Raw genomic sequence first — 20126 nt, 5'->3', positions numbered from 1 at the left:
TTATTTTAATTTCGAAAGTTATAAACTGTTATTATCCAAAATGGAGTTACGCCAAAAGTACACAGAGATGTATCATAACTATTTTATTACAATACGCCGAAAATAATATTTTGTTTAAAAATAGGCATGGTATTTTTCATCATACTTTTCCACTGCACGTAAATAGAGCTTTAATTATACAAAAGTAAATAACAATAATAAAATAATCCATCGGAGGGAGCCCAATAATACAACATATGCGGATGCGGTTCGATCGCGAACCCAACCCGAACCCAATCCATTTTAACCCGCACCGCACCGCGCCACGCATTAACCCCTTCGCCTCTCTCTCCTTCGCTCCAACTACTAAACCCTAACTCCCCTTCTCCTCCACCACCTCCTCCTCCTCCTCCTCCGCCGCCGCCGCCGCCACCGCCGCCGACGCCGCCACCGGAGCTCGTTGCTCGAGAGATCTTCAATGTACGAGCCCCTTGATCTCTTTCCAAACCCTAAATTACCAACCGAGAGAGCTCCCCTTCGTTCCCTTTCCTTTTCCCTTTTTTGTTCCCCAAATTTTTACTGGTTTTGATGTAATACGATGCCGTTCTCGTTGAATCAGATGGTGGCGGCCGAAGAAACTGGGGTTTTTGATCGATTTAAGCCTTCAACCGATCAGGTTAGGGTTATGCGCCTCAATACATGCTGTTTTGATTCATGGAATAGGTGATATTAAGTTCAAATTCGAAACTTTAGTGGTTTTTCTTGTTTTGCTCTTCAAATAACTCCTTTATTTTTTCTTATTTTACTTGCGAGAATTTGCTGATAAATGTTATTGTAGCTTTATTTTGAGCATCAGTATTACTTTACTGTCTACTGTGTTTAATGTTTAATAGGATGCTTTAGATGAATTGGAGTTGAAGTCGAAGAAGTATTTGCGAGGAGAAGCTGCTAATTTAGAGGTATGAGTTCTTTTTTTCTCACTACTTTAGAAGTAATGCTTTACCTACTCTAATTTACTTAAAAGTGAGATCGATTGACGTGTTTCGAGCAATTACATGTTTGTTGCGATTCGCCATTGTATGGTCGCCATAAATCTCCAAATTGACCAATTCGATATATCATTCCTTCTACTTCTGAGTAAACGGGAGTGGATAGAGCATTTTCCCTTCGTTAGTTACTTTATGTGCGAGAATTGTGTATAGAGTGCTAATCGAGCTATTGCTGTGATCACATTCTTGAGGATGTTGGCTTTGTCTAATGATTCACCTAAATGGTTGTGTGTTTATGTGTGTGCTTATTTTCAAGGTTTTACAAGATAAGAAACTAAAAGGCCAGCTAGCTGTGAGGGAGAAATTATATGGCCAATCTGCGAAAGCTGCTGCCAAGGCTGAAAAGGTTCCTTCCTTTCTTACTGATTCTTTATAATTGAATGCGGAAATCTGTTGTAGTATATTTGTCTGGTGCCTAATTTCCATTCCATTTTAACTCAGAGGCTCTTCATTGTGATAATTCACCTTTGATGTTGGAATATTTCTTAAAGTAACTTGCGTCACCTATGTGTGCGTATATTCTGAATTATTTGTACCTTTAAACATAATGTTGTTGTTCTGTTTTACGTCTTCTACTTAATATGAAGGCTTGAGTTTAATCAAGTTTTTGTGGATACTTATTCTCACTTCTCTCTGGTTTAAGTTTGTCTTACTTTTTGCTTTTTAAGAATTTCTCCTTTTACAATCAGTAACTATGAGGTTTGCGTATGTTTTGGTTTCAATCTCTAACATGTTTGGTAGTGTTATCTTGTAATGATTTGTTGGCTCACTTTTTATTTATCAATCAAAATATATATACCATGGTTAAGTGATGGATATCCACAGATTTTACATGTTAAAAACAACTTTATTGATAATAGCTTACTAAAGTGCCTTGGCATGATTTGTTGGACTCATCGTGGCTCATAATTTTTTAGCTGATTCTGTCTCTTCCAATAAAAACAGCAGAATAAAAACAGCTGGGTTGTCTCTAAATGTTCATGCTACACTTTTAGTAGTTAGATGCTATGAATAGCAACTACTTTCTTCAAGTATTGTGAAGAAGCTTGGGAAAAGCTATATCTTGCTGATTTCCCCCTACTTTTCAGTGGCTTATGCCCAGTGAGGAAGGCTATTTGGAGGCTGAAGGTTTGGAGAAGACGTGGACTATCAAGCAAGAATCTATTGTTCGTGAGGTGGATCTTCTGAGTGCAAGAAAAGCTTTCGATATGATCTTACCTGGTAAAGTAAGCTGATTTCCTTGTGTGCATGTTCCAACTGCTGTTTTGTTTTGTACATGTGGCCTTTTATGTTATATATGGACGTGGCCATTCAGAATCTCAAAGGGGACCTTCTGGGTCATGCTTGTTTGCTGAGTTTTTTACTTCTAATCCAAAGAAATCACGTAAATCAGGTTTTCTGAGAATTTAAGTTGCATTTGATATTGTGCAGAGTTAGGTCCTTATACACAGGAATACACATCAAGTGGTCGTTATATGATTGTGGGAGGGCGCAAAGGTCATGTCGCAATGATTGATATGCTAAGTATGGACCTCATCAAGGAGTTCCAGGTATGATTCCTATCTTGCAAATGCTATCACTTCTCTACTAAAAACATGAAATTTCCCATGGCTTTTAGTGTCCGTGAACCAGAATATTCATTTATTTTTCTCTCTTTTTCCCTTCAATAAAGATACAAAAAAGGAATTGACTAACATATGTCTTATATTGCTTTAATTTTGCCTGCAAAACAAGAATGTGTATAGCTGCTAAGCACAGCTATTTAAAAATAAGAAATTTTCAGATGGATGGGTTATTTACCCTGTAAAGTGTTTGATGTTTAGGGTGAAGGTTCTTAGGGATTTTTGTGAAGTGTAAAAGTATCATCCGAGAAAAGCTCTGTAGTCAAATGCGAGAATATAATGTTCTAGGAGTATCTCAAGGTTTTTGTGGGCGTTCTTGGGGGAAACTGTTTATTGGACCAAATGGGACTTGCTTATGGTGCCTATAAAGTCTGATGAGTATAACTTTGATACTGCGGTCAAAAATTATTACTTCTTAAGAACTTGGATATCATAAAAAATTATTACTCTTCTTAAGAACTTGGATATCACGAAGGGGTTAATATGAAATCAATTAAAATGTGTTCGCCTCCTGCATTTAAAAATTTTATAGTTGTAGTCCCACATGTATTCAAAATAATGCCTATTAATTCATTTAAGTTTGAAATGTTGAGAAAGGATGCTAAAAACTATTTAGTTTGCTACTCCAGGGGAATTATAATTGAGCTCTTTAAAGAATGAGGGAAGCAAATGCTTGCAATTGATTGCCTTCAAATCCATTTTACTTTGAACGTTGAAAGTTGATTCTCATATTCTAACTTGATTTATTTTTCAGGTTAGAGAAACTGTCCGTGATGTGGTATTCTTACAAAATGAACAATTTTTTGCAGTAGCTCAGAAAAAGTAATCTCTCAGTTCTCGTATTTCATTCTCTCTCTCTCTCTCTCTCTCTCTCTCTCTATATATATATATATATATATATATATTTATATAAATTTTCTTGCAAAATTTCTCTGTGCTCGCAGAATGTTTTGCTTCAAAGAAGTTACAAGAGCTCCATTAGTTAGACTTCACATAGAGAGAGCGTAGAGATAAACCAGTGCATGCACTTTCAAAATGCATATCATTATCTTTTTATGTAAGAAGAGATCGAAGAGAGCTCGAGTCTTCATATTATTCGGATGGAGTCTTAGTATTTTTGGACAGAGCCTTTTGTATTATCATGTTTTCCGTTAGGGATTACCGAGCATATGCAAATTCCTATTATTCTTTGTTATATTAAACTTTTCAAAAAATACGAGATTAAAAAATATTGGATCTGAATTTGCTGAGATTCACAGAATGAAACATGTTACTACTCTTCAAGCCCAGAGAGCCAAGATATTGTCATGCTTTCTCGCTAATTTCAATCTCGTAACCTATCTACTATGGTTGTCAAGCGTGATTGTTCTGACGAATTACATGATCTTTTTTCCTGCTACAGGTACCCATTCATCTATAACCGGCACGGTACCGAAGTCCACTGCCTAAAGGTATGCATTACGTGAATGTGTAGTTTTCGGTCTTATCGCTTGTCATCTTTTCCAACTTTTCCATATCTACAAATAAACGTATCTTCTTTCCGATTTACAGGAGCATGGGAAACCTCTGAAGCTCCAGTTTCTAGACAAGCACTTCCTTCTCGTATCGGTAAACAGCTTTGCGCAACTTCACTACCAAGACATAAGCACAGGCGAGATAGTCGCCAACTACCGAACCGGGCTGGGCCGGACCGACGTGATGCGGTCGAACCCATACAACGCTGTGATCGGGTTGGGCCACTCCGGCGGCAAAGTGACCATGTGGAAGCCCACCAGCGTGAAGCCCTTGGTCACTATGCTGTGCCACCACGGCCCTGTCACCGCCCTCGCCTTCCATTCCGGCGGCCACCTCATGGCAACAGCCGGCATGGACCGGAAAATCAAACTGTGGGACCTCCGGAAGTTCGAGGTCCTTCGGACTTACTCCGCCCAAGCCCAAACTCTGGACTTCAGTCAGAAGGGCTTGCTCGCAACGGGTAATAAGAGACGCAATATTCCCTTTTTTTCGAACTTTTAAGCGGAATTGGAATTTCCTGAATTTGTCCATAACTTTTGTTAACAAAATTGCAGAGAATTATGGATAATCTAATAATCAAATTTATTCGGAAAAATTCGAATTGCTTGCAGGTGCTGTATATTTATATATTAATAAACCAATTTCTTTTTTCTGAATAAGCTGAGTTTTGTGAGAATTGTGAATATTTTTGGACCATTTTGTTAAATGACCAAACATGTCGTCGATGTTGCAGGTAATGGATCGAAAGTCCAAATCTGGAAAGATTCGGGGGGTCACGAGTACGAACCCTACATGGCCCACGCGATGGTCAAGGGTTACCAAATTGGGAAGGTATCTTTCCGGCCGTACGAGGACGTTTTAGGGATCGGCCACTCCAAGGGTCTATCCTCCATCCTTGTGCCTGGCTCGGGCGAACCGAATTTCGACACGTGGGTCGCGAATCCGTACGAGACCAATAAGCAGAGGCGAGAGAAAGAAGTGCACGCACTTCTCGACAAGCTCCAGCCCGAGACCATCATGCTCGACCCGAAGAAGATCGGCACGGTGAGGCCGCCAAGGAGGAAAGAGAAGAAGGCGAAGAAAGAGGCGGAAGACGAGATGGAAGAGGCTATCGCGGCCGCGAAGAGTATTACAGTGAAGAAGAAGACTAAGGGAAGGAACAAGCCCAGTAAGAGGGCGAAGAAGAAGCAGGAGGAGGTATTCAAGGCGAAGAGGCCGTTTTTGGAGCAACCGAGTGAGGACGGCCAGCCGCCCGCAAAGAAGAAACAGCGGGTGTCTGAGGCTGACGAGCTCCCGAAATCTCTGCAGCGTTTCGCGAGAAAGAAGACGGCTTAATGTCTGTTGCCCAAATTGGCGAACTTGTTCTCGTGTCCGAGCATTCATATTCGATCGAACAACAACGAAGCTTCAGCGGGAATCAGATGGATCGAAATGGAGGGCGCGGATTTCTGCTTGAAAATGGTGGAATGATTGCAGATTTATATGTTTGGTCAATTATTTCTCTCTTGAAGCATCTAGAAAATACCATAGGATTTTTTTATTTTTATTTTTTTTGTGCTTTCATATATGTAATCTCATTTATTTTGCGACGACGGTCGCAGAGTGAAGTGTTTTCGTCGGCATGCCTGAATTTTTTTGGAAATCAAGGATTGCAATGCTTTGAGATTTGTTTCAGATATGTATCATGCATGAGAATTTGAGAAAAATTTTTACTTGGTTGAGAGGTTATTTGTCGAACTTTTTAATTCAATGTGGTTAATCCTTCTTTATTTTTTTGGAGGGGTAATTATATTTTTGGCTCTCAAACTCAAAAATATGAGGTTGTGATTTCTGGTTTGAATTTTAAATATTATTAGTCTAATAACTTATTGATTTTGTCCTTTTGTTTTTTTTTCAGGTGCATCAAGGTTGTGCAATTTGTTCTAACTCAACATGGTCACATGGGGAACCATATTCTGATGGGAGTAATAGCTAGCAAAACATTGGTAGGAGATAAACCAAATTTGAAAGTAGTTTTCAGTGGTTTATTCATGGATTTGATGTTATGCAAGAGATGTTGGTGTTTTGTAGCAGTTGCTAACATCTTGAATTTGCAGATGCTGTTATTTTTTTAAAATTAAACTACTTGTTTTTAGATGCTTGTTTTGGTTAAAAACTATTTTACTTGCCTTTGTTGATAATGAAGTGAGGTTTTTTTTCGTTATCATTATGAGGTTATTATTATTAGATGCTTTAGATCACATTTGCTTTGCAATTAAAAGATGGGAAAACACTTCGGTCGCAAACAAATCTTATAATAATTTACAAACTATGCAATTCAATAACTATTTGTGTAAAAACAAAAAATAGTATTAACTGAATAGTATTAATTCAAAGACCACAAAATTAGTTATAAATACTATTTATTTACTATCAATAATATACAAGGTAAATTTGATAATAATGACTACATAATATGCAACGACCCGACCCGCCAGCAATAATAACTCGTTGAGCCCAAACCATCAGCCCAAAATGTTTAAACTCAGTTATTATTTCTAACGTGTATGCCTTATATAAACTTATCGGAATCAATATCCCAACCGATGTAGGACTATTGAGGCGTTACATAATAATTATATTTTCATTGATTAAAAAAATATGCGAGAATTTTTAGGTGCCTCTAACCTAGATCCACCACTCAAGCTTTGAAGCACCGTTGAGTGTATATATCTTTCCTTAATACATCAATGGGTCAGTTTTGGAGCGGTGTTTGCAAAACCCGAAGCCAAATCCGAATAAAAAAAATTGAAACTTGAAACCGTACCCGAACTCCATCGGATACAAAATTTAGAACCTGAAACCCACCCCACTAACGAAAACATTGATATTCTGTGGTTCCGTGTGTATCACTTTAATGCCCTGAGAATGCTTTGCTAATCCGACTTTTGGATGGCCTCATTAGAATTTGAATCCGGATCGGGTTTCGGTACATATAAACGGGTTTGCATCGAACTTGACCAGAAAACACGTGATAGTTCGGTTTAGGATTCGAGTTTTGGGCCGAGTTCGATCGAAACCTAAAACCAAATATGATCAAAACCCATTCATTGGCGTGAACCGAAACCGAAACCGAAACCGAATCCAAATCTAATTGTGATGAGGCTATCGGAAAAGATCCCTACAGAAAAAAAAAAACAAAATAACAAAATAACAGAGCAATAATCGGAAACCACAGAGCATCGATGCGAAAATGCATTTTACGATAAGACACCTTCCAAAAGTTCACCATGAAACCTATAAACACCGGCGGAAAACACGAAACGAGAAAAGCAGACGAGAGAACGCTATGTAATCAACCAGGCAAGTGTTGCAAAAGCTCGAGAAATTTCGAGCTGCTGCGAGAATACTTAATAGAACAGAAGAAACTTGCAAGAGAGAGCTTGAAACAGTGTAAGAGGATCTTACCTGAACAGAGGAGTGTGTAAGCTTATTGCTGAAGCACTTAGTTCAGCAGCTGCAACCAAAGAGAGATCAGTATATACAAATTAAGCCCTTCTATCAACTCGGCTCGGCCGATACCTCCATGAAATCCAACTTAATGTCCAAAAAGTGGGGAAAAACCAGGATTAAATGATAAAATATGCATAAGCCTGATTACGAAAAAAAAAATAATCAGAATATACTGAAATGTATAATGATTTCATCCGAGATTCCTCGGATTATTGCTGAAATAGTCAGCTATCAATTTTTTCCTTCTTTTCTTTCCTCTCTCTTCTTTTTTTTTTTCCTTCGCATCTGCTTTTTTTCTTCTCTTTTCTTCTCCTTTTTCAGCAAACACGGTCTATTTTTTTGTTTCTTTATTTCTTCAATGCTCTCTCTTCACAACATATCGCCGGTTCTTTCCTCTCCTTTTTCAAATATTTTCACCCTTTTTTTTCCCGCTCTTTTTTCCACCCTCATTTTTGCTTTCTTTTTCATTTCTTGTCATCCGATCAAAATGCTTGATGAAGCAGAAGTTCAAATAATGCTGAACAATTTGATATTCAATTACATGCCAAGAAATCCTAGAACAGAATTAGAGTATGATATGTATGAAGGTGAAAACAACAATTAAGAGTAAGGAGTGTACAAGTTATCTAAAAGGAATTACGGAACAAAAAGCCCTATAGGGGCGAAAGGACCAGTCCGCAGTTTCTATTTGGTTTCAGTCATTTGGAAAGTGTTGTACCGCCAATTCTGGAACTAACAAAAGCTTTAATACAACTTTCCTCAGCCACAGCAGTTATTACGAGAACGATCTGTATCGGCTCATTTCATTATGTTCCACAGGGAGAAAAGCATCCTGTTGAAACCTCAATTCAACACCAAAGCTTGTCCAACTGAGGGCCTGCGGATACGCCAACAACCTGAACTGGTTAGCAATTTACAGGTTTGGAAAAATTGGTAGTAGCAGAATTTCCAAGTGATCATTTATGTGATAGATAATGAAACTGAAACATAAGGATACAAATAAGTATAATGACCATTCACTAGTAGGATCAAACAAGTATATAAGCTTTGCTGATGTGAATAACAGCAAATTTGAATGAAATATAAACTAAAACTATACCAAGATAGACAATGTTTTCGTTTACATAACATTTAGGCGTTAGAACAAGCTTGAATGAATTTAATATCGACATGAACTAGTGAAGAATAAATGCCTGAATTAGAGGTTGTTCAATCCTGTTAGAACCAGTCACAAGAAAAGAAAGGAAACCTAATAAAAATAATATGAAATTGTGTATGACATAAAACCACATACACAGTAGTATGTCCTGTCTTTGAGCCCTCAATTTGGATTCTTTTAAATATTTAGTCACCTCTCGATCTAGCAAAGAACAGGAGATGTGAAAGAACGTGCACGAAGCCAATGAAGTGCCTTAGGAATTTTTTTTCCTAACTACAACTTAAATTTTGAACTAGAGAAAACAATATTCCTATCTCTACACTGATTAGGTTAGATTACGGTTGGTTGGGTCTATTTTAGTTGAAGAGTGTGATTCATCTGAAAAATTTGGGAGCTTCAATATATCACAAAAATAACTAATGATCTTTTAGAAATTTCACTTGTAAATACTAAATAGCAAAACACCGACTACTACGTGATTCAGAAGAAAAACTAGCATCAATTCCATCGGAAACCAAGAAAAAGGACAACAGTAAAAATTCATGAGGAAAGTAGACCATACCTCACTTTCAAAATTAGGATTTGCTTTTATCTGCATCCATTGGCACATCACATTCGGGGGGATGCTCCGAGCTTGATGTTGGAACTTCAACTGTATTTGTGCCTTCCACGTTTGCTACTGGCTCACCATTTTGCACGCCCACCGACTTCCCTTTAGTCGACGAAGGTGACTCAGATATCACCAGATCAGCTAGGGTGTGAGCACCTGAAGAGCTAATCGGAGTAGAAGTTTCTTGAAGCCCACAACTACTGTTGGAATTTGAGGTCGCTTTTAGCCACATAAACTGCAAATTGTGTCCTTTCCAAGATTTACCACCATCATAAGCCCTTTCAGCAGACTGGCGTGTTGTAAAAGTCACAACAGCAGAGCATCTTTGCGATGGCTTCTCAATTAAGCCCTCATTATGGGCTTCCGCATCTTCAAGAACAACAGATGAGAGCTCACCAAATGATGAAAAATGATCCTTTAGAACAGCAACCTATAAAAGAACAACAAGGAATAAAATTACTAGTGAAAACAAAAAAGAAAAGCATTCTTGTATTTAAACCCAAATGAGGTAGCACAAGGAACAAGGAACCAAGTGAGTCCACAAGATATTAAGTTTGCCTAAACTCTTATGTTACCATGAAATCAGTTTCACAAACTACTTCTTTTGTTCATTTATGTAGTATTCCGATGCCAGTTAACATGATAAGACCTTTTTAAAATACAGCAACTTAGTAATTCACCTGCCTGCTAGTTACAAGAGAAAAAGAAAAAAAAGAAAAATCAGTCAAATAACTGGGCATTAAAATTTTCAGACTAGAAAATTCATGAACTGGTGGTAGCTTTGATATTTTAAAGACAAGGCAGTTTATGGCCAAACAGGGAGCTAATAGGCAATTGCTCCAAGATCTAGGCAGCTCAAAAATGTAAAACCTAGATAATCAGTGGTGTGTGGGGATTTCGGGTGGGAGTCTAAAATTCATTTAGGAAATCCTAAAAATAGTAATGATTCGTGAATACATTCAGTCATCATGATCCTAATTAAAAGCTTGTCAACATTGGGTCATATTGGTTTCTTGTATATATCTTGTATATATCAGAGATAAATTCTAACAATTCAAGTTCCAAAAATATCCTTCTCAAAGAAAAATTTAACCGTTTATTTGATGGCAAGTCAGAAATAGAAATTGATAAAAATTACTGAATTACTCACCAATAATGACAAAATAAAATATATCATATCTATTGAGGCAAGAGTTAAGATAGAGATGCACAATTTAAAATTTTTAAAAAAAACTTTTCGCTCAGCCCAGTTCTTAGGACTTGACTTCCCTTACCCCAAAGCAATAAAATCGAGTTAAACTGATCACTGTCCACTTTCCAGGACTCACCTTGGGATTTGTATAAATCCAGAGGAGTCAAAGGTTAAAGTGGCCCACTTATTATCAATCTCGACTTCTAGGTCTCTACTTGTAAGATAAATGACCCAAATATCATTTTTCAGTTTTATTGTGCATTCTAAAACCAAGGCAAGGCAAACTTGGGTGCTTCGTTCAAAAGATACCTAGAAAGCTAAGCAACCGTCCTTTGAAGCACCAAGAATTTGCGTCCTTGTTTATCTAGCTTCATATCAAAATATTCGGCGTATGAAAGAAAATATTGAGGCCATGACTTTTAAAGCAGCTCAACAACTTTCATACCATAATTGATATCTTTGGATTAATTCATTGCACAAGGCATTCATAGGTTTTTAAATGTACCTGTGCCTACCCATATGTGTACAAGAGGAGAGCAAGACATAAACATTCACAAGACATAAAATGAATGTATGCATGTGCGTGCGTTGTGCGTATGTATGTGTGCATGAGAGAGAGAAAGAGAGAGAGATTACATCTGCAATTTCTGCCGGTAAAGGAGGAAGGATTCGAAATGAGGTCGGCCGATTATCCAGCTTAAATCTATTATGCAATAATGCTGATGGACGAGCTGCCAGTTTTGCAGTCTTTGGAGATTGTAGCACAGTCAAAGAACTAGGTTTTGGAGTGGGTGAAACAAGATCTCCGGGGTTTCTCTTTTCAGCTGTACTATTCCCGGCTTCTTGATGAGTTCCCTGTATTCTAACATTCACAGGCCTCAGCGTTACAGCTCTTGCAGCTCCAGTAGTGGGACCTGTATTTTGCCCTTCAATAATTTCCCCCTTTTTTACTGGAGTAGCCTGAAATAGATCATATTATTAGTACACCATAATATCCTTACCTATTTAGTTATCAGAAACAATCAATTATCTTTACTTTTGGGAATTCAGCTTGAATGCTCATGTATTAAGGGAGTGTTTGTTCTTGGTAAGTGCATGGAAGTGGAAATTACTTCTCAAAACTTGATTTCTGAAACCTCCAGCAGATAATCAAGTAGTTAGAAGTGGTTACTTTTTATTGTTTTGGAACTTAAAACTTCAACAATTTTCCAACTACACAACCAAGCGGACAGGTGTGGTTGAATCATTCAGAAGCGCACTTCTAAATATGTAATTACCTCCAACAAAACACACAGTTAAATAATAACTAATATAGTTATGTGGAAACTTGTTTGCTGTAAGAAAGATAAGATATTCCACAATCTTTAGCAATATAGGTCTTCATCTTCAGGAAAATCAAAATATTTCCAATCACAACAGGCAATAATATTTCAGAAGCACTAAAAGAAAGAAAGGGAAAATTACTTGTTTTGCAAGTTTATCTAATTCCCGCCGGAACGCATTGCGCTTCTGGGCCAAAATCTCCTGTTTTTTGCGAAGCTCATCCAAAAGCTCCAAGCTCTCCAGCTTCTTTTGCACAGGAGGTGTTGTTTTTGGCCCACTTGCTAATAAGCTCTTCGAAGAACCAGTAGTAGGCAATGTTGTATCAGAAGCACTTCCCATACTTGCCTTTGGAGCTACAGATGGTTGATTTTCTTTTTCTTTCCCACCATCAGAAACAGCTTGCTGAGGTGGCATAGATGGCCCTGCTGTGTTAGTCAACTGCATCAACTTAGGGTTTACCTTACTTTCTCCCTCATCAGAAATCCTATCCCGGTTGGCCCACCATAGCTTTATAAAACGGTTACCCATTACAGCATCAGGTGCTTTGAGAGCAGCTTCAGCCTCCTCCCTTTTAGAGAACTGAACAAAAGCTTTTTCACTGTTTGCTGGAATATAAATATCTATTATATTACCAAATTTCCGGAAATGTGCAAAAAGAGTTTCTCTTCTATTGCTTTTTTGGGGAATACCATTAATATAGAGAGTACGAGAAGCTCTTTGAGTTGTTCTACCACTATTACGACCCTGATCTCCACGTAGTCTTGAATAAGGCTTAAGAGGTTTTCCTTGAATAGTACCAGGAGTTGCCTCATCATCTTCCTTCAGTTCATTTTCAGTATAGCTTGCAGCAGTTACATTAGTAGAAGTTAACCTTCCTGGTTCGGACTTATTCCCAGATTTAATCCGGCCCCAAACAGAAGAATTCGTGCTTTCGGAACCGACAATGGCTGCCGAACTGCGGTTTCGGGAATCACTTCCAATGCCGTCAGCATCCCACGTTGGTTCCTCATCATTGTTTAGTGAAGGAAGCCTCAAGGAAGATGTTTCTGGCCGTTCGTTATTCCACAAGGGCTGATCAGGATCGTATACATCGGCTTCAGCAACAACTGAAGCAGAAGAAACTCCATTTGGTCTTAATGCATCATCTGCTACTATGGATTTGCTGTCTTTAGTAGGAACAATAGCTTTGGAGCTTGTAAAGAGGCTCGATGGTGCAGTGGAAGGAACTATTGATCCTGGCCCAGCTTGGATTCCCAATGCTTGCGGGTTTGGGATAGAGACAGGAAGATTGAATTGAGAAAGGCTCTGCAAATTTGTAACATATATTATTTACAAAAGACAATAATGCAATAAATATATCTACATATATTATATAACCCTGCAAGACGATCTGATTTGAATGTGGTGACCTACACTGACCCATCCTCTAGCTCTGGTTCACCAATTGAGCCAAAATTTATGTAGAATTTATGAACCAGAGCTAGTTCATATAATGGGGGAGAAAAATCTCATCAAAATACTCTCAGTGAACCCTGCATTACTTTTACAGGATGTCCATGAGAACATGGTAAAGAAATAAAAGAGATTCTCTCCAAGAAGATGCATGACAAAACCATGTAAATAATTAAACATCACAAATTATACAACAATGACATAAAATGCACATGTCCAAAATTCGGCTAAAATGCAAAAGGAGGCAGACCTGAACATCTTCAACAACAATCCGGTTCACACCATGCTCCATTGGGCACATATCCCCCCTTAAGCAAAACCCACGCTCCTCAAAGTCCCTACAGCGCTGACGTGGCATCCCAAGATTTAGGAGAGGACTAATCGTAGGCTGAATAGCACCTTGCATTCCGAGTGGGTGAATGGGGTCCAAAATCCTGCTACTCATTCCAGGAATAAAACCATATGCACCCCATGAACCGTTTTGGGTACTCGCACCACCTGGTAACCCAGGCCCCACAAACATGCTAGCGTGCGTAGGCGGGCCCTGTGAAGCCATTTGAGCTGCAAAATCAATTGAGTCAAGTGGGTTGAATCTTGAATCATGTTGACTCCATTGTACCATATTTCTTCCTCTTCCTCTTCCTCGAGCCATGGATGCAGATGAATCAAGACGATGGATCGGATCAGAGCGATATGATTGATTTATTCTAGTCCGTGGGCCCAAATCCGAAGAAGTCACGCCAGTGCGTCGCTTCTGGATTTCACCACGAGAATCACCACTAGAAAGGAGTTGTCCATTCTCGAGAGGCCTATTTCGCTTCTTGTTGGGTCTTTTCAGAGGTTGATCATTGGCCTCATTGTCAGAGGATTGAGGTCTGGCCTCACGCCTTCGGTGTTTATGATTGCGATCATCGTCATCATCATCACTGATGTCATTGTCTTCAGAATTGCTAATGGGTTCAGAAGAAGTTGAGTTGTCTTCTTCCTTTGCCAATGAACTTCTTAATTGTACAGTGTCCACCGCAGATGAGAGAGATGGCTCCAACATCTTCACAATTTCGAGTCTTAGCAACTGTTTGTAGCTGAAACTTATTTCTTTAAGCCTGTGGCAGTCTTATATTATGGAGACCATACCTGCAAATGGAGAATGAGATGAATAAGCTTTAAAATTTATGCTTTGAACAAATACAAGACAGCTAAAACATGATTTATGAGTAACAATACCCTTTTAATGCAAATTAACTTTCAAATGAACTTCGATACAAGTTATTCAATGAACAGACCAATTCATATACACTTAGAATTAACCCTCATGGACATAATAGAACTTACGGCAGCATAATAGAACTACCAACCAGAAATGCTGAAGGGAAAATAGTAATATCAAAAAGTGACCTCTGGAAGTATCAGCCCATTAGAAGACACACAACCCATCATCACATCATTCTCCAGACCAAAATAACTAGTCAATGTCAGACAAATATCATATCCCAAAGATGACAGAAATTTTCTTTCAAGTTGAGAGAAATTAAGACAAAAATTATACGAATGCTGCTAGAGATTCCAAAGTCCTCTTGAAATCTTATTGACCAAACCATTGCGCAGCTAGACATTTCTCATGTAACTTCATCTAAACAAGTTTCATGCTTCTACATTCAAGCAACACAAATACTGGACCCATTCAAAGTTGAAGGACATTATTTCTGATTAATCAACAGAAACTTTGTTTGGTTCGTCATCATAGTACCCAGTTCAAGGATTGCTTCAAAGTAGTCTCTGGACCTCAAATTCGTTAACAAATATAGTAAGAACTTGAAGAACTCAACAAAGAGGCTGGCCAAATAGTTTCTAGCTCGTGATTTAACTTGAACAAACCTAGCAAGAAGCAGAATGAGCCCCTTGTGCAAAGAACATTCTCAAGTGAAAATGGAAGGAAATCATTATAGTTTTATGCAGAATAACACGATAAGTCTTTTGACGAAGAAATTGTTCTCCTCCTCCCACTTAAGATAGATGTATTTAACTTCTAGCCATTCTTCTTAGCATATTATAAGTACCATTATAGCCAAAAATTGCCAAAACCAAGAAAAAAGATACTAACTATAGGCAGTACCCAGATCAATAGGAAAAAGTGCAAAAGGGAAAGTAGATTAGTAGAGTATAGAATTTTAATCAAGTAAAACAACCAAACTTACATATTATTGTCAACACATGTCAAAACATGAATTCAGCATCACGCCAATTTCACACATTTGAGTATACTTAACATGTTTAGCAACCAAAGAACAATAACACTTAACTAAATCCAAGATAAAGACCCGTACACAAGTTGCACTTTATCATGGCTTCTGAAATCATGTTCGGACTAAAGGAACAAGCAAAGTCTGATCTCCAGTCCCTTCAATTTGAGTTAAGAGTTACAAATTCGATCTATAGAACTGAGGAATATTTTTATTTCATGAGACAGACATCAATTTTGTGACACAGTTGCCTAAAAGTAATAAAATGACATCAACAATAGTAATGCTTCGAGAGGAAAGCAATAACGACAAGCCCAAAACAAAAAAGGGAAGAAAAAGCTGGTATCAGCTAATTAGCTAATTTCCCAGAAAAACTTGAAAACAAGATATGCATGGTCGACAGGTGTCAACTCACACATCCTCATTGAAAGTTCCCTACATTATCAGATCAAATCATTATTCACAAGCTACTTGATGTGGTAAATTAGAAAAGAAACTAAATTAAAAAAGAAATAACTCTTAGGCCTCATTTCGAATGCGCCCTCTGAGCACAACCACTTTGATTCTTTAGAGTCCGAAGTCTCCAAAATCCCCAAATTCCCACTGCCATTTTGTAAAGCAGCGGAGCTCTAAAGCGCTTTTAGGGATTTTGGGGGCTCCAAAACGTCAAAGTGAATGTGTTTCAAGATCGGAACACAAACTAGGACTTAAACTCACAGTTTTCTCCAGTTTCAACTCTGAAATCAATAGCAAACCATCAACTAACCAAGTACCTAATAGTCACAATTCTCTAGGTCATTTTATCGAACACTTTTAGGCCATATTGTAAAGCAGCGGAGCTCTAAAGTGCTTTTAGAGATTTTGAGGGCTCCAAAGCGTCAAAGTGAATGTGTTTCAAGATCGGAATACGAACTAGGACTTCAAACTCACAGTTTTCTCCAGTTTCAACTCTGAAATCCATAGCAAACCATCAACTAACCAAGTACCTAATACTCACAATTCTCTAGGTCATTTTATCGGACACTTTTAGGGCAAGATAATCCCTAGCAACTCACCAGCTCCATTCTTGGAACCTCCTCTCACTTCCTCTCCATAACTCCTAAACAAAAAAACAAAACTACACATCCAAAAGGCACTAATCTCTCGCCATTTTCATCCACAACACCAACTCCCCCCCAACTCCCAACTCGAAATCCATCACCTCCCAAATTCCCCCCAAAACACAAAGTAAAAAACTAAATATAACTCGCCAAAATCGATAAACCCTAACCTCCGCACCCAAAAAACCCACCCAAAAATCCCGATTAAACAACACGATCCTACCACCCTACAATCACCTAATTATGTCAAAAAATAGCTCAAAAAATCGCGATAAAATGGAATTGAAAGGAAAAGCAAAGCGGCGGAGATGATGAGAACGAACCCTAAACGCGACTGCGATGAATGGAGAACGACGACGAGGCGAATCGCTCTCTCTCTCTCTCTCTCTCTCTCTCTCTCTCTAAGAGGTTGGGTGAGCGCGATGTTTCCATAAGCCCTAACCCGAGCTTCGTCCACATTTGATGAGCTGGTCCACGCTCCCTACACCTCCGCCACAAGAAACCATCTCCTACACCGGGTCTACCACGTCATCCGTTAACAAGACCAGTTAAACTGTGCCACGTAAGCTGTGCTTGGATTTCCATATATTTTTCTTGCCAACAAAATATTTACCATTTTAAGGAGAAATTGTAGCATTTGTTGCTCAACTCTAATTTATATAATAAGAATTATTAAGTTATTTAATTTTAATTTCTATTTTAGTTAAATTATATTATATTTTTTATTTAATTTTCTGACAGAGTCATCTGATTAGCTGCCGATTGGATTATCATAATTGCTCGTCGTTTCTAATAAACGACATGGCAGTTATACGACCTTTGATTCGGGCACGAGGTCTCGTTGTTTTCAATAAACGACACAGCGGTAATATAACTGTTAGCATGTTGTTAAACTAAAAAATAAGAAATTATGATAACTGATGTCTCATTTGGTATTATTTATCCAAGATATTTATTTGGCAATAAAAGATAACATTTCTTTTCTTTTCTTTTTTGCTTTCAAAATTTTTGTAAACAATTTCGCTTATCGCTTAGTCAGATGCATTTTAAACTAATCATATAATAACAAAAAAACAAAGTTTTTTCTCAAATATATCAAGTTATATAGAATTAGTGTTTTTTTTTTTAACAAAAAAGTGGTAACAATACCAAGCAGGGTTTTCGACAGAGTGATCTGATTAAATACAAATTCGATTACCAGAGATCATGATCTCTGGTTGTAACTAATAAACACCACGACAGTAATACAATAATTGATTTTAGCAATACAGTAATAATACAATAATCAATTTGGGCATCATGTTGCCTAGTTATAGCTGAAGCGTCATATTATGCAAGAAAAATTTATGATAGCTGAATTAGCTGTGACATATATTATTATATTAAATAATATGACGGTAAATAAATCAATCCAGAATAACATCCATTTGTTAGGAAAATTGAATAAAAGTTTGACAATAATAATAAAAATTATTGAGTTTATATAAATAATCAAATTCCAGCATCCAAAAGTTTATGGACCAGGTCCAATGAATAGATTTTTTTCTCACCTATGAGCCAAAAATGCACCATACAATGCTTCTATATCACTGACATGTGGGCCCCGCATGTCAGTTTAAGAAAGGCTAAATTACACTTTTGGTCCTCAAATTATGAAAAGCCTGACACTTTAGTCCTCAAACTTTTTTTTACAATTTTTTTCTCAAACTTTATAAAGTATTATTACAATTAAGTTCTATAATTTAATTTAGCTAACTAAATATTGATATGTCGTTGATATGAAAATAAACGTGTCATCTTAATTAGTATCGCATCATCGATTACATCATTGATACATCATTTTTACATTAGAGATACATTAATACTTAATTATAACAGTTCAGAGAATCCAAACTAAAAATTGTAATAAATCAAAGTCTGGGGACCAAAGTGTCATAAAGCTCATAGTTTTAGGACCAAAAGTGAAAACGAGACCAAAATTTAGGCCTTGTTTCTTATGTTAATTGTTGTGACTTATGACACATGAGTGGCCCAATAACCTAAGTATGGATATTTTGGCCCCTTAAAAATAATAAAAGCTTAATAAAATAAAATATTAATATTTTTTTTCGCATGTATATACTCTTATTATTGTGTAAATATGTGAAATTGTGTAAACATATTATTTACGTGCCTATCTCAAAAAATCTTATTTATTTACATATGAGGAGAGTTTAAAGTGTTTTCGAATTTTTCAGGCTCATAAAAGTATAAATAAAGTTCGTTACGGAAAGTATTGCTTTATGAAAAAGAATAAGCATGGTTTGATTTTTGATACAAGCATTTTTTTTCACCTTTTTACGGTATGAGTTTGAAAGGAAAATAATAAAAGAATGTTTAAAAAAATTTAAAATTCAAAATATGAAGAGGTGAAATTTAAAGCCTTAAGTTTCATTGTCACCAAGCATCAAATGAAACATTAATTGATGGGCAATTTTAAATGCTCGAGCTTTTGTAAATATTTGTAGGATATTGTTGGCTGAAATAGGTTCAACGATTTGTCTCATGGCGAAGGCCAGATTAGGTCGAATCACAATTGAGCTCGTAAGCACTGTGCATCTATGTATTTTAAGTATGATAGGTGTGTCATTTTCTTCGGCTTAAACTTTTGAAATTATTAGTTACCACTTTCAATGAATAAATACTTCATGTGAGTCTCAAATTTTTTTTAAAATTTTTTTAAAAGTTTACTATTTTTCAGTACGCTGAACATATAATCCTCAATGCCTTCTCTCTATCATTAACATTGTTGAATCAAATCGTTTAGTTTACAGTCTCTAAACATTTCAAATGGTCTAGATTATATTTATTGATATCTAAACATTTCAAATGGTCTAGATCATATTTAATGACAACATGCATATTTGATATTGTACCAAACTTGATTTGAATACAAAGTGCAAGTCATCAATGAATGTTAATACTTTGCCTTTTCTATTATGTACTATCTCAAATCTATGGGAAAACTTCAAATACCCCCTTTGTGGTTTCACTTTTTCTCACTTTAGTACTCTGTAGTTTAAAGTGTATCAAGTTAGTACCTTGTGGTTTTGCACTTTTTCACTATAGTACCCTGTGGTTTAAAATGTATCAAGTTAGTACCTTGTGGTTTCGCACTTTATCACTTTAACACCCTATGGTTTCACACTTTATCACTTTAGTACCCTGCTACCCTTTGGTTCGGGGTTAAGAAAAAACTAATTATTCCAGGGATAGGGTTAAGTTCATGGTCAAGGTGGGGTTAAAGTATTTTTGTGTTTGGTTGGGGGTTGGAGTTATTCCAGGATAGTAAAAAATAGTATTTGGTTGGAGTAGATGGGATAAGAAGGATAGTGGGTTATTATGAATAGAAAA

The 20126-nt window shown here is 37.1% G+C and overlaps 2 protein-coding genes across 2 annotated transcripts; one reads left to right on the top strand and one right to left on the bottom strand.

Moving 5' to 3' along the window:
• On the top strand, window positions 229-5934 carry LOC109726655 (probable U3 small nucleolar RNA-associated protein 7). The gene is made up of 10 exons (XM_020256398.1): window positions 229-459; window positions 599-655; window positions 873-938; window positions 1285-1374; window positions 2117-2249; window positions 2460-2578; window positions 3405-3472; window positions 4053-4101; window positions 4202-4625; window positions 4899-5934. The coding sequence occupies exons 2-10, from the start codon at window positions 599-601 to the stop codon at window positions 5498-5500; spliced, it is 1608 nt and encodes a 535-aa protein (XP_020111987.1). The 5' UTR covers window positions 229-459; the 3' UTR covers window positions 5501-5934.
• On the bottom strand, window positions 8149-17185 carry LOC109726482 (zinc finger CCCH domain-containing protein 27). Its single transcript, XM_020256081.1, has 6 exons — window positions 17057-17185; window positions 13644-14527; window positions 12083-13246; window positions 11255-11578; window positions 9379-9856; window positions 8149-8534 (listed from the first exon to the last, which is right to left on the bottom strand). Exons 2-5 carry the CDS (start codon window positions 14439-14441, stop codon window positions 9392-9394), a joined length of 2751 nt encoding a protein of 916 aa, XP_020111670.1. The 5' UTR covers window positions 14442-14527; window positions 17057-17185; the 3' UTR covers window positions 8149-8534; window positions 9379-9391.

The sequence above is a fragment of the Ananas comosus genome, linkage group 21 (genome assembly GCF_001540865.1).
Source record: "Ananas comosus cultivar F153 linkage group 21, ASM154086v1, whole genome shotgun sequence".
Taxonomy (NCBI): domain Eukaryota; kingdom Viridiplantae; phylum Streptophyta; class Magnoliopsida; order Poales; family Bromeliaceae; genus Ananas; species Ananas comosus.
This window is presented reverse-complemented; position numbering and strand designations above follow the sequence as displayed.

Coding starts and splice junctions, on each gene's coding strand:
- LOC109726655 (XM_020256398.1), top strand. CDS start 599: ATGGTGGCGGCCGAAGAAACTGGGGTTTTTGATCGATTTAAGCCTTCA. Junction 3,473..4,052: donor TTTGCAGTAGCTCAGAAAAA/GTAATCTCTCAG, acceptor TTCCTGCTACAG/GTACCCATTCATCTATAACC. Junction 4,626..4,898: donor GAAGGGCTTGCTCGCAACGG/GTAATAAGAGAC, acceptor TCGATGTTGCAG/GTAATGGATCGAAAGTCCAA.
- LOC109726482 (XM_020256081.1), bottom strand. CDS start 14,441: ATGTTGGAGCCATCTCTCTCATCTGCGGTGGACACTGTACAATTAAGA. Junction 13,247..13,643: donor TTGTTGTTGAAGATGTTCAG/GTCTGCCTCCTT, acceptor ACAAATTTGCAG/AGCCTTTCTCAATTCAATCT. Junction 9,857..11,254: donor TACCGGCAGAAATTGCAGAT/GTAATCTCTCTC, acceptor GTTCTTTTATAG/GTTGCTGTTCTAAAGGATCA.